General features: G+C 27.7%; 1 protein-coding gene across 1 annotated transcript; it reads left to right on the top strand.

Moving 5' to 3' along the window:
* Positions 5,899-12,545, top strand: LOC109350098 (heat shock factor protein HSF24-like). The gene is made up of 3 exons (XM_019591234.1): positions 5,899-6,364; positions 11,537-12,199; positions 12,389-12,545. Exons 1-2 carry the CDS (start codon positions 6,170-6,172, stop codon positions 12,155-12,157), a joined length of 816 nt encoding a protein of 271 aa, XP_019446779.1. The 5' UTR covers positions 5,899-6,169; the 3' UTR covers positions 12,158-12,199; positions 12,389-12,545.

Here is a 13,495-nt window from a genome sequence, read left to right as displayed (position 1 = left end):
TATATATATATATATAATGCACAACAGAGTAGGAAACACACGATGCAAACATAATGTACAATGCATAATACAAATAGTGCATAATGAAGAATGCTAGATAGAATAGAAACATATATATAATTTCTTACTATCATGTTTCTTTTATATATATAACATATATGTTAACCATTATATATTAACGCCTACATAAACGTGAAGAAACAGAACTGAAATAATTGTAACATTTCCTTTATATGTTATATATATTATTTTTATCAAACAGAACTGGAAAAGAAACATAACGTGTTTCAACATAACGTGTTTCATTCATGTTCTGCAGAATATTGCAGAATTGGATAGTGCGGAATAGATGTGCAGAACAAAATAAAAAGATACAAGATTATATTTCTGTTTTCTTTAATTTTTAATATGATGCAGCAGAAATAATTATATATGAGTTCTCTAAACATTCAAGAACATATTTCAAAACATCATTTAAGATCGAATCATTATTAATGGAAAACTATAAATTCTTAAACACAATGATATGATACCACATGTAAACTTTATTTGGAAGTATGTGTAAATTTATTTTAAGAAATCATAGTTTTCACATCATAAGAATAATTACAGATTACTGACCTTTATCCATGGCGATACACGATCCTCCATTTAGTTGTTGTTTGGTGTTCTTGGTTTATAGAGTAACTCTTCTATCTTCTTCTCGTTCCTACTATGCTCTTCCTTAAGTGATCGATGATAGAACAATGTTTATGGGCAGAGATATGGACAATGTTTCTGGTCCTTTTTCTTGTTCTTATAATGCTTCCATCAAGCAGTATATATAGGCTATTTCCCAAGAGTCTTAACATTTCATTGATAACTCTTCATCTAAGAGTTATGTCATTCAAACAATGAAATAATACATTCATTCAGGTCACAAGAGACATATTTCTTACAAGAACAACATGAACTCGAGAATGCACAAGAGGCGTTAAAAAGATTAGAATGAAAGACATCCATGATGTCTGAATCAATGTTGTGAAACCCGAGCCGAACGTCAAATTGAAAGAGGTCTCGTATTAGGTTTAAACAGTTCAACCGTCCGATATGACCGGATGATTTTATAGATAAATTAAAAGTTTTTATGTATAAATATATATGTAAGTGTAAAGTTTTATATAATTAATAAATATGTATAATTATTTTTAAGTAGCATATCTTCATCTATTTTGCATAAGAGTAAAACAAAATATCTGAGTGATGTTCAATTTTTTTAATTTTTTAATTGAATTGTCTCGTTTACTTCCTGAGTTAATGCGGTTGAACTGGGTTTAGCACAGTCAAATCGGAATTTCTCCGGTTCAAAGCGGTTCAATTCTAATTCGATTACGACTGCAAACCAAAGTCGTTTTCAAGTCTGGTCAGTGATCCGATCCGATTCTCATAACATTGATCTGAATTCAATGCCTTGATATTAAAGATGACATGGATTTTGGTACCTTATCAAGGGCAAAAAAAAAATCATTGACTGAAAATGGATTTTTAAGACAAAATACAAAGTTGAAGGTGTAGTGAAAAGAAGAAAGTCGAGACTAGTGGCCAAATAATTTAAATAAATAGCTGGACCTGATTATGATAAAACCTTCAGTCCTACAATGAAGGTAGAAACAATAATAAGGATTATTTTGTTTCTTGTCGTGCACTATAATTTGGAGATTAGACTCAGGTGTATTATTGTTACTAAGAGTCATTCATAATTAATACATGAATAATGTATGTTATGTTAATAATATAAAAAATTATTACATTATCATTAACATTTTGTTCTAATAGAATACAATATTTTGTTTTTATAGTATATAATTAATATATTTTAAGAAATTTAAATAATATTGTAATATTATGACTATCAACCATATACATTAAGTGTGAATCTTAATGTAGGGCTCACTGTTGTTCAATTAGATAAATATAGGAATACTATTTATCTTCTTTGAATTATTGTCTTTCATGTTTATTTTAAATGGTTAAATTTAAATCAAAATATGTTAATTATTCGTCACCTTTAATCTAAATTAAAAGTAAATTGAAAATGATATAAGTTAATTTTAACTTATTTACACATCATAGAAATTGGTCAGGAAAAGGGAAATCTTAATTAAAAATAATAATTGAAATATGAATTTAGAATTTATTTTCGATTTCAAATTTTATTTTAAATTTAAGAATACACAGAATGATTGAAATACTTACTAGTTGAATAATAAATACTGAAAGAAGAGGTATTCCTTTATACTATGTAAACCATTTTCACTTGTTTTCACTTTTGATAGTTTGATCTTATTTTAATTCACCATTTCATTGTGATTTTTATTTTAGTATAATAGTTCATATCAGTAAATGAAAATATAATCAATAATAAAAACTGAGTTTAAATGAAAAATTATTAACAGACAGTGACTTTTTATTCTATGTTTTATTTTGATGATTGATTCATTGAACTTAAATTTTTTTTATTGCATGTATCAAACAAGTTTACTCAAATACACTATATCAAGTTTATGTTTTGCATTAACAAAAGGGCCATTAATATTTCAATATTTTTCCGTTATATATGAGGAAGGATTCAGTAATAACCGTCTACATCTCTTTTTAATTTTTACCGATGTTGTAAAAATCATTTCGTACTGACCGGTTCAATCGGAAAACTGGTGAAACGGACCCTAACCAGTATGGTACAGGTATTGAATCGGTCAAGTATCAAAACCAGTTAAAAATCGGTCAAAACTTGTGAACCGACTGATATTTTATTAAACCGACCGGTTTTAACAACATTTTTCCAACCCTTCTTCAACACTTTAAGGCACATGCTTCCAAGGCATACATAGATTACATGTTTTGGTTCCTAACATTCGTGTGTAATCTCATTGACATTTGTGTAATCTTGGAGTAGTGTTTGAAAACAGGATTTGGTGGAAAAATATAATATCGATATGAGACAACTTTGACTTTTTGGTGTTAAATGTTAAAACTCCAAATTTATTTGTTTTGTAGAGTGAGTTGTGAACTTGTGTCATTTATTTATATTTTGCGGTTGTTAAGTGATACTTTTGGATTGATATATGTTTTGTAATTTAGACTTTGAATTTGTTAAAGACTTAAAGTTGTTTGTTTATGTGAAATTTGAGTAGATTATAAATATGGATTATAAATTTGAGTATCTACCTATTTGGAATTTTTTTGTTATAGGTTTTTATATATATAAATATAGGTATGTATGTCCGGTTTAATCGGCATGCAGTTTAATTACTGAACCACCAGTTGAACCACTGTACCACTATACCAGTACCCTGACCGGTTTGATAATCGGTACGGTTTTAACAACACTAATTTTTACTTGCATTTTACACTTATCTACTGCTTGGGGTTCTTTGATTATTATTTTTTATTTGTGTAAAAGAAATTAATTTCCTGAAATGATTCTGGATTTTTTTTTATGTTTGTGAATATTTTGATGATTTTAGATATGTTTGTGTGTATTTATTCTTTGATTGTGTATTTTCATTGCACTTCTTTCCTAAAAATGATTATTCTTATTTATCAATTTTTGTTCTTATTTAAGAACAAAATACAAGGAATAAGAACAATACAATGGAGAACAGAATAAGAACACGGTCTTAACAACAACAGCTACCACCTTGAGTACTCTTATTAATTTTGTTTGTGTTGTGTTTTTCCTTGCACCAAACACATTGCAAATTTCTTAATATGTTCTTTTATATAGGGGTGTAAGTGGTTCCAGTTTAAACCGCGAAACCGATGGAACTGAACCGAACCGAACCAAACTGTATAATGTGGTTCGGTTCAGTTTCGCGGTTCGGTTCGGTTAATGGTTTTAGAAATTTAGGAACCGTTGGAACCGAACCGCATATTAAAGAAATATATACAAGGGATTAGGAAATAATGTCTAATTATTGTTTAAATTCTTCAACTAATTTTCTAGCTTAAATTATAATTTTTTGTGAATTGTGTGTTATATATGTTACTAAATTATTATTAAGCTAGTATGATATATGTTATTAGTTACTAAATTGTTTCCTAGTCTCTTATTATTTCGAACATATTTACAATTTTTGTGATATTGAGTTTGAAACTAACATATATCATATATTATATACATGTATTGTTATACGTGTTACTAATTATAAAATGTAAGGTTACAAAAGTAATTATTATATATTTTACTAATTCATATATATGTTACTAATCATGAATTTTATTGTTACATATTATTCATAATTTTTTATAATAGTAGTAGTAATGTTTATCTTTTTATGGATAAACAATATATCTTGTAATACATGTTGAATTTTCAATTCATGGAAGATTTTTTATAAAAAAGTAAATGGAATAACCGTGGAACCGAACCGAACCATTCAAGAGCGGTTCGGTTCTTATAGTTAAATTTTCGGTTAATTGAGCGAAACCGAACCAAATATTTTTGATCGGTTCGGTCACTAAAATACACCAAAAACCGAACCGAACCAAATTTTTACACCCCTACTTTTATATTTAACTGATAATAGAATAATTTATCTACATCTATACATATGCACATGATCATAGAAACAAAATAAAATAACCAACGAATTACATACTTAAGAATAAAATTTAAGATATTTCAAAGAAATAGAACATATAAGGAAACATGTAGAAAAATGGTAGTCAATTCAAGGATATTCCGTCCATAATATAAGAAGAAAAGAATTACATGCATCTATCTAAAATATAAATAATTTTAAATAATTTCAATATATTAATCCTTAAAATACGTCTCAGTTATTCACCAAAATTTATTTTAATTTATTCAATTATAAAGAGCAATTCAGGAAATTTATATATGGGAAATATTTTAACTAACATTCTTAATATGCAGTTATGCACATTCTAATTATTTTTTTGCTTATATTTTAGTCGGCAACAGTTAATAGATAAAGCAATTAGTTTATACATTTATATTAAAAGAAACATTTTACATATTCGTTAATCTTCATCATTCATGTATTAAATCTTAGATAATCTATATAAATATAAAAATAATGTATTATTCTTGTAAAAACTTTTATAGGACACGTATACATTAAATATAAATAAATAATGCAATCTATTATTACAAAAAAAAGAAAATACAATCTATTAAATTGATTTTTTGGTAATTAATTAAGAGATTAGTGTATGTGTATCGATAATATTAATTTTTATATAATTAATATATCATTCAACAAATATATGTATTATGTTATTTATGACTAATAATACTAGACCAATGAAATAATGAATGATATGTTTCCCATATAAAACAATTTACATTATTATACTACGTCTAGATATTAAATTCATTAATAAATATTCAATACTGAAATAAGATTAAAAATTATTTGTACAAAATTTATTTTATCCTATTCTAATTATATATGATATCTCACATATTTATGAGTGTTTCTAATTTGAATAAAATTGTCTCCAATATAATGATATATCTCACAAATAAAAAATTATATACGGGGAAATGTAATGGTCGGGTATAAATGAATGATATAAATTTAAGAAATTAAACCTCTTTTCACTCAAGTCAGAGAGGTGGGACCAAGAATCTCTAAAAGTGGGTTACTTTATTTCGTCTGGTTGTAAATAATTAACTTATCTTCTAAAAAATTCTAGAACCTACGTCATTTTTATTATCGATTTGTTGTTTTGGTAGTTGTTTTCTTTCTTTGCGTACATTTATTTATAAAGAGTCCCGTGAAAGAATCGAGAAGAAGAAGAAGAATCATATTAGACTTTGACTCTCTCTCCTTTCTCTATGTGCATGTTCCTCTTCAAGAAGTTATGGTACTTGTAACCAAAATTCATTTCCAAAATCTAATTTGGACCTATGGACTTTGATTTCCTAAAAAGCCCTTTTCATAATTTGTTTCACTCTCCCTTCTTCCTCTCTGGCTTCTATTGCTGGGACTGGGAATTCTTAACAGCCCTTCTTCTTTTTAGTTCTTCTCTTTAATCTTCCTTCAAAATTTTATATTTTTGTTCTTTTTCCTTATTATTATTACATCAATTTTACATTAAAAAATAGTTTTTTAGAGGAAATTTGTGAGGTAGGTGAAGGGTAGATCGGGAAGAGAAGAAAATGTCGCAGCCTGCACCGTTCTTGACGAAGACATATCAGATGGTGAATGACTGTGAAACTGATGAATTGATATCGTGGAGTGAAAGTGGGAACACTTTTGTTGTGTGGAAACATGCTGATTTTGCTAGTGACATACTTCCTAGGTATTTCAAACACAACAATTTTTCCAGCTTTGTTCGACAGCTCAATACCTATGTAAGTGTTTCTTCACTTATTTTATTTATATACGTATAGTGTATAGTTTGTCTATCAATCCATCATTCATGGTTTATTTATGAACGAGAGATGAATTAATCTCATAAAAAACTCTTATACTATATACATGTATTGAACTGGTTTTTGCTTGGATCATTGCAGCATGCTGATTTCGAGTTAGATAGATAGGAAAAAGTTCAATTGCTTGTCCAAATCTGAATTGTGTTTTGTAATGTGAAAACACCTGGGATTAAGATATTGCAATTCAACAAATTGTCATTATTTTTGGAGCAGTAGATATAGCGATTCATGTTTTTTGCATTATAAATTCATTTCAAATTCAATGTGAAAATTAGACACATTTGTTTGCCATATGGATTGAAGAATTTGATCAGTTTTTAATATAAAAAATTAAGTGAGAGACTGGAATATGATAATGAACTATCAAAACTAGGATCATTTGCTTATACATCGACATATATCGAATAAAGAAAAAGTGGTTGTAATGTAAAGTAATATGAGTGGTTGCTTTCAGTTTGTTTCCTTTTTGTTAAACCATCCTTATTTGATCCATGTTTAAAAGTTTTTTCCACACATTCTACTTCTTAAAGTTTTATTCCACATTCTCTGAATTTATACATAAGGGAATATCTATATACTTTCGCTATAAAGATGACAATAAGTATGTAATCCCACCTTCATTTATATTATATATATTTAATTTATATTATATATATATTTAAAAGTTAATGATAAGTGTCTATTTATTCATATTATATATATTTAAAAATTAATGATAATCAAATTGAAGAATATATATATTGACAGTGTAAGAGTCTTTTATATGTCATTATATTATATATGATTTATTTTTAGTAATCAGAAAAATTAATTCAAAAACAAGTGGATATATACTGATTGTGTATAAATCTTTACATTGGCAGTTATAAATATTACACTCAATTAAATTTTAACAATGAATGATATAATAAATATATAAAAATTTTACACGTAAAATGTATACATGTTTCTATTTAAATATTAAAATAATTGTAAATTTTGGAAAAATAACTGAAAAAGTAAAATGTACCTATTATGTTTGGTAATTAGCCCGCGTTGCTTAGACTGCAGATTCGACCTATTCATCGATCTTATCAGTTAGGTGAAGAATTCCATTTTCAAAGGGGCAAAAGTCTATATAGTGCTTTTAATCTAGAATAAATAAAAAATATGGAGTAATATATTTATGGTTATTGAAAATAAAAAAAGTTTCCCGCTAAATGATTTAAATAGGCAAATATTTTTAAGTTAAAGTGATAAAATATTTGTGGTGTTGTGTTGGAAATTTTTTAGTTTTGTGTAATTATTAAGTTAATTCTTTTAATATTAGTTAATTGATTTAATAAATAAATTTCATTACAGACTTATAGTGGTAGCTTTTTTTAAGATAAAATGATTTTTAATTGATAATGGGTAAATTTTAAATGAGAAGAATATGTATGAAATGAAATTATAAAAAAAAATTACATTGTCAATATAACATTCACTTTTTATATTTAACTAGCGTGTCGGTAGGCATAAAAAGTCGTTTTAAATTTATATTATAAAAATTAGTTTTAAAATTTAATTTATATTATATGATACTCTTAATATTATAAAATTTAATTTTCGTTGAAAGTGCATAAGAGTCGTTTTAAATTTGATTTTGTTCCACTAGATAGTGGAGTTGGTAGGTATGATCTATTGTTTTAATCATTAACCACGTAATCTATTGTTAATTATTAGGTACGTTTAATGGCAAGGGTAGTTGCCCACTTTCCTTCTAGAAACGGGAACCTATCCGGGGGCGCGGTAATTGAGCCTCTATCGTGCCGACTTCTTTGAATTATTTTTCTTAATTAATTTCTATTTACTTAAATATTAAATCAACGACCAATTTTAATTAAAATTTTCTATGGTCGATTACATATAGGAATGGCAAAAAAATTCGTACCTGTGAGTACCCGCAGGTAAAACCCATACGACACGGGTACGTGTTACAAATGAGTACTCGTAGGTAATATAAACAAGTTTTTAAAGATATATGTAGTACAAACGGGCGGGTACATTATGGTACCTGTGTCTGCGGGTACCCATTATTTATATGATTAATATATTATGTTTAATTAAAAAGTACATTATTCTAATATTCATTATGTATATTTTTTCTTTTTGCTTTGTTCACATATTTTATTGAGTTTGTGGTGAAACACACTACAAATATTATTACATGTGTAGAAACACACATGTTTTGCAAAAAAAAATATACTTTTTGTTAAGGAAATAAGAACAAAAAATCATACAAATAGAAAATACTAATAAATTTGGCATTTTTGTCATATATTCAATCAAAATGTACAAAAATAATTAAGTTTCATCTCATTTGAAACATAATAGATGTAAAAAATTAAAAACTCATTTATAATATAGGAGACTCGCTGGTATCCGTTGTACCCGCATGTACTTAGAAATACTCGCAAATACACACATACGGATACCCATACGGGTACAGGTGGGTATGAGTAATATTCTCCTATTTTGAAATGGGTTGCGGGTAGATACTACCCGTTCCCGTTGCCATCCCTAACTACATATATCCAATAAGATTATAGTATTCTATGATAAATAAAGCATATTTATAGTACATTTATTTTTAAATTTCTATCATGTTTATTTACAAAATATCAATTTCTAAATTTTTTCTAATATAGTTTTTTTTTGCCTTTTTTCTTATTGAAATGAACTAATATTCATTTAATATAATCTTCTTACTTTAGCTTCTGACTATATTTTCTACCCATGTTTAAACAAAATGTATATTTCTACCATATTTTTTTAATATGAGCTATTCTATTTTTTACTCTAATGTACTCATTTACAATATTATATATTGTCTAGTATATTTACCCTTTAAATGCAACTTTTTCATTTCTTCTATATAAAGTTTATTGTATTATTGTTATTTTATCAATTAACATTTAGTTTCATACGATGCAAGATGGATTTTGTCATTTTATCCATCCTGTTTGAATTATATATTTATATCTTTGTCAATTTCCATATATGTTGTATGATTTAGGTATGACTTTTAAATTTTGTGATTGTGATATGATATGATGATCTCCTATTTTATTTTATAATATAGTTTGTTTGTCTCTTGCTAAATATACACTTCACGAAGTCATGTGCTTTTTTAAATTTGCCTCATTTTTTCTAGTATATTTTTTAATTCATGTCTTAAATATCCAGCTATGAAAATATTACGGCAAGAATCATGATTTGTAGCATCTGGTTTTGGATACGTTTAGTAAGCATATCCAAAATGCAAATAAATAGGGATTTAATGTTGATTTTTGGTATAGTTATATGGCAATAAATGTTTTTTTTATCTCAACTAGTGTTTTCACACTTGTCATGACCTCATCATAAATACCTTTCTAGGCGCCTTTTAACATGACTCTCTAAATAAATGAAAACAATGTATAAGTCCCATTAGTTCTTTCAACATTTCTTTATCAATTGTTATAACAAGTTCATAGCATTCTTGATTGATCTCCTTGACATAAAACTAAATTAGTTCCTGTTTACTTAAATGAATATGAAGAATATTTTGACCAAGAAAAAATAGAATATTGGGTTGTCATTTTCTCAAAAGAAAAGAACTTACATGCCTTTTTTTAGGAGAGGTACATTCAATAAGATCTTATCATTGTTGTAGAGGGAAGAAAGAAATGAAGGTGTAGAGTATGGCTGCTTGGTTTGAATTCATAGGTCACATTAAAACTAATTTAATTAACTAATACCATTCTTTGAAACATATTGCATATATTTATGGTATTTTTATTTGTCACTTTCAAGGTAGTTAAAATAGGAGGCTTCTCTGTTGGACAAATCTGTGCCATAGATGAACACTCACTTAGGAGAAATTATTAATTAAATCTTCACAAAAGTTGATTTCAAATTGGTGGTAGGTGATTGATATGATGATCATTTATCATTATACATTAATAGTGTGAGATATTTTATACTATCCCTAAATTAAAATCATCTTTTATTTATATTTAATTTTATCGAATTTTAAATATAAATAAAAACGGATAATGAATAATATAATAAATGAATATAAATCGTTCGAGTAACATTACATACATATTAATCATATTTATCATTTTTAACGTTTCTATATCTTAAATATGAATGTAATATGTACGTATCATGATTATGAAGATTTATGCACAATCAATATTAGGGGGTGAGCAAGACATAGTCCGACTGGTAGACCCGTCCGACCCGTTCAAATAAATAAAAAAGTAGACTTCATTAAAAGGGACAAACTTGACGTCAAAAAGGACGGATTCGGGTCTATGTCTAGGTCACTCGACTCATCTCTAATAGTTATATATCAAAAGTAGTTGAATAAGACCTATCAATATTCATTGTGTTCAGTCCAGAGAACTCAAATACCTACAATATCCATTATGTTGACACTTGACAATTTAAATTGTTTTAAAATTTTCAATGTCTTCTATAATTTTCAATCACATGATTGATATAGTTTTTAGTTTAAAAGATGTAAGTTACAGTTTGTAATTTATATACTGATATATGTAGGATGCATGTTTTAGTTGAGTTTATATACGAGCTGTGATAATTTTGATTGTGCGTGCTTAAAGATTTGAAAAAAAAAATATACGTTTGTCATTTTGTCCTTTTCAACCTGTATTCGTCCCTATTTTGACCCATCCCTCACGCATCCTATTCTAATTAGGGACGAGTTCAGGTTCAAGAATTGACCCGATCAATATTTAGGGATGAGTGATGAATATATTTAACCTGTCCCAATCTATCTCATGCTTGCCCCTAATCAATATATTATATACTATTCATCATCATCCGCTATTCATTTGTGCTACTATTTTGGAAGAATTTATGATCGAAATAGATGGTAGATAATAAACTCGGAGCGTAGAAACTTTACATTGTGTATGCCTACATTCTTTTCTCTAATATACTCGTTTGTAACCTGCCTTACTATGCTGCTACTAATTAAAAAATATACTAGTAACTTTTATTGTAACTATGCTGAAAATAGTTAGGGGAAAAAATAAAACTTCTTGTCCTTGAATATATCAGGGATTCCGAAAGATAGTTCCTGACAAATGGGAATTCAGCAACGAACATTTCAAGAGAGGACACAAGGAGCTACTCATCGAAATCAAACGGCGTTTGACAGTTTCAACGACCCGAAAATCCAGCGACGGTAGCGGCGGCGGCGACAATAATCCACCGTCAAATTCCGGTGCCGATGACATGGGGTCCACCTCAACAGGGTCTATGGAGGATGCAACAACAAGAGATTTATCATGTGAGAATGAGAAATTGAAGAAGGACAATGAGAAATTGAGTTGTGAGTTAGCACGTGCAAAAAAGCAATGTGATGAGCTGGTGGCATTTATGAGGAACTCTTTCGATGTGGGACTTGATCAGATAAACCGTATCATTCAGCAGGGTAGGTGTGGATCCAGCCTCAATACGGTGCGTTTTGATGATGTTGATAATGACGAAAATGGGGTAGGTGAAGGTGAAAGTGGTAGTTGTGTAAGTTTGAAATTGTTTGGGGTTTGGTTGAAAGAAGAAGAAGTGAAAGAGAAAATGAAGATTGGTGCCAACAATCATAACAATCGCTACAAGAGAGGGCATGAAGACCAAATGAGCTTCGGTGGGGCCAATAAAGAGTTGAAGACCCTTGTCTAGGAAATGAATGGAAAGGTTGTTGGTTCGGTGCAAATACTTTTAGGAAGAGAAATGTGATATCTTATTTCTAAATTCTCTTATACATCTTCTTACATATATGAAGAGTGACACATGTTACTTCTAAACAATCATAACCAATTATTTATAAATAAAGTATTATCTTATGATATATGTCACTTTTTGTTTCTTGTGAATATGTGGATTAGTAAGAGGATATATCATTTTCATTTTAAGAATGTAAGGACTTTTGGGTAATCTTAAAAGTCAAAATTGTCTTTGCAACATTTTTCATCCAAATGGTTGTTGGTAATTGATAGGCTTGGTGCAATGTTTATAAGAATTTAAAGACTTTTGGATCATAATGCGAGTCAAAGTTTTGACTTTTTAATCTTCTTCTTGAAAATGGTTGTTGGAAATTGATAGAATATTCAGTAATGCAAATGGTTGTTGGAAATTGATAAAATATTCAGTAATTCAAATGGTTGTTGGTAATCATAGGATATTCAGTTATTTAATTGATGATGCCATATACAAGAGATGTGGTGAGAGGCCGTATAATTTCAATAAAACATGCTTTATAATTCCAATAAAACATGCTTTAATTTGATTTTTTTACGAGGAAAAAATGTATGTAACGAAATTAATGTGTAAGAGTTTTTTACATTATTGCGTCATCAATATTGATCTTAACATTTCCGAGGTCTTGTGTAGGTAAAAATGTGGGTCCTAAATTTATTAAAGTAAATTTTATAGACATTTTTTCATGAGATTATAGAAATTGTGGCTACAAACTCTTACATTTACTATATTAGAGTTTTACTAATAAAACTAGAAAGTTAGACGTGCATTTACATGTGTAGTATTTTTGTTGTTGTAGGGTTAAGAATATACATATTACATGTGGATTGTTTCTTTAAGTATAAGAAAGAACTTAAAATTTTCTTATTTTGAAATTGATATATCCTACAAAATTCAATGTCCCTCATTGTTCAACTTGACAAAGTTTAAATATATACAATACCATAGTGTGAGAGAACTTAATTTTATGATCTTGAAAACCAAAAATTGTAAATAAGTTTAAAAATTACCGAGTTAAAAGGTTGAATGTTTGACCATCATTAACATTACACATATCAATAGAATTAGAATTGTTGTGTTCTTTTTCATCGCCTAATATTATTAAGTTTAAAAATACTTGCATGAACAACTTAATAACCGATTGAATTGGATCATAAATATTTTTACTTGAAATTAAAGTCAAAATATACTCATTATTTATTTGATCAATAATTTCAATAGTTGATTCAAGTATTGTCATTTTTATAAAAACTTTTCTTT

Source organism: Lupinus angustifolius, chromosome LG06, assembly GCF_001865875.1.
Source record: "Lupinus angustifolius cultivar Tanjil chromosome LG06, LupAngTanjil_v1.0, whole genome shotgun sequence".
Taxonomy (NCBI): Eukaryota; Viridiplantae; Streptophyta; class Magnoliopsida; order Fabales; family Fabaceae; genus Lupinus; species Lupinus angustifolius.
The sequence above is the reverse complement of the archived record's forward strand: the minus strand, read 5'-3'. Positions and strand labels throughout refer to the sequence as shown.

What these genes read in the sequence shown, in the direction of transcription:
- LOC109350098 (XM_019591234.1), top strand. Translation starts at nt 6,170, where the DNA reads ATGTCGCAGCCTGCACCGTTCTTGACGAAGACATATCAGATGGTGAAT. An exon ending in TTCGACAGCTCAATACCTAT is followed by an intron (nt 6,365 to 11,536) that starts GTAAGTGTTTCT and finishes TGAATATATCAG; the next exon opens with GGATTCCGAAAGATAGTTCC.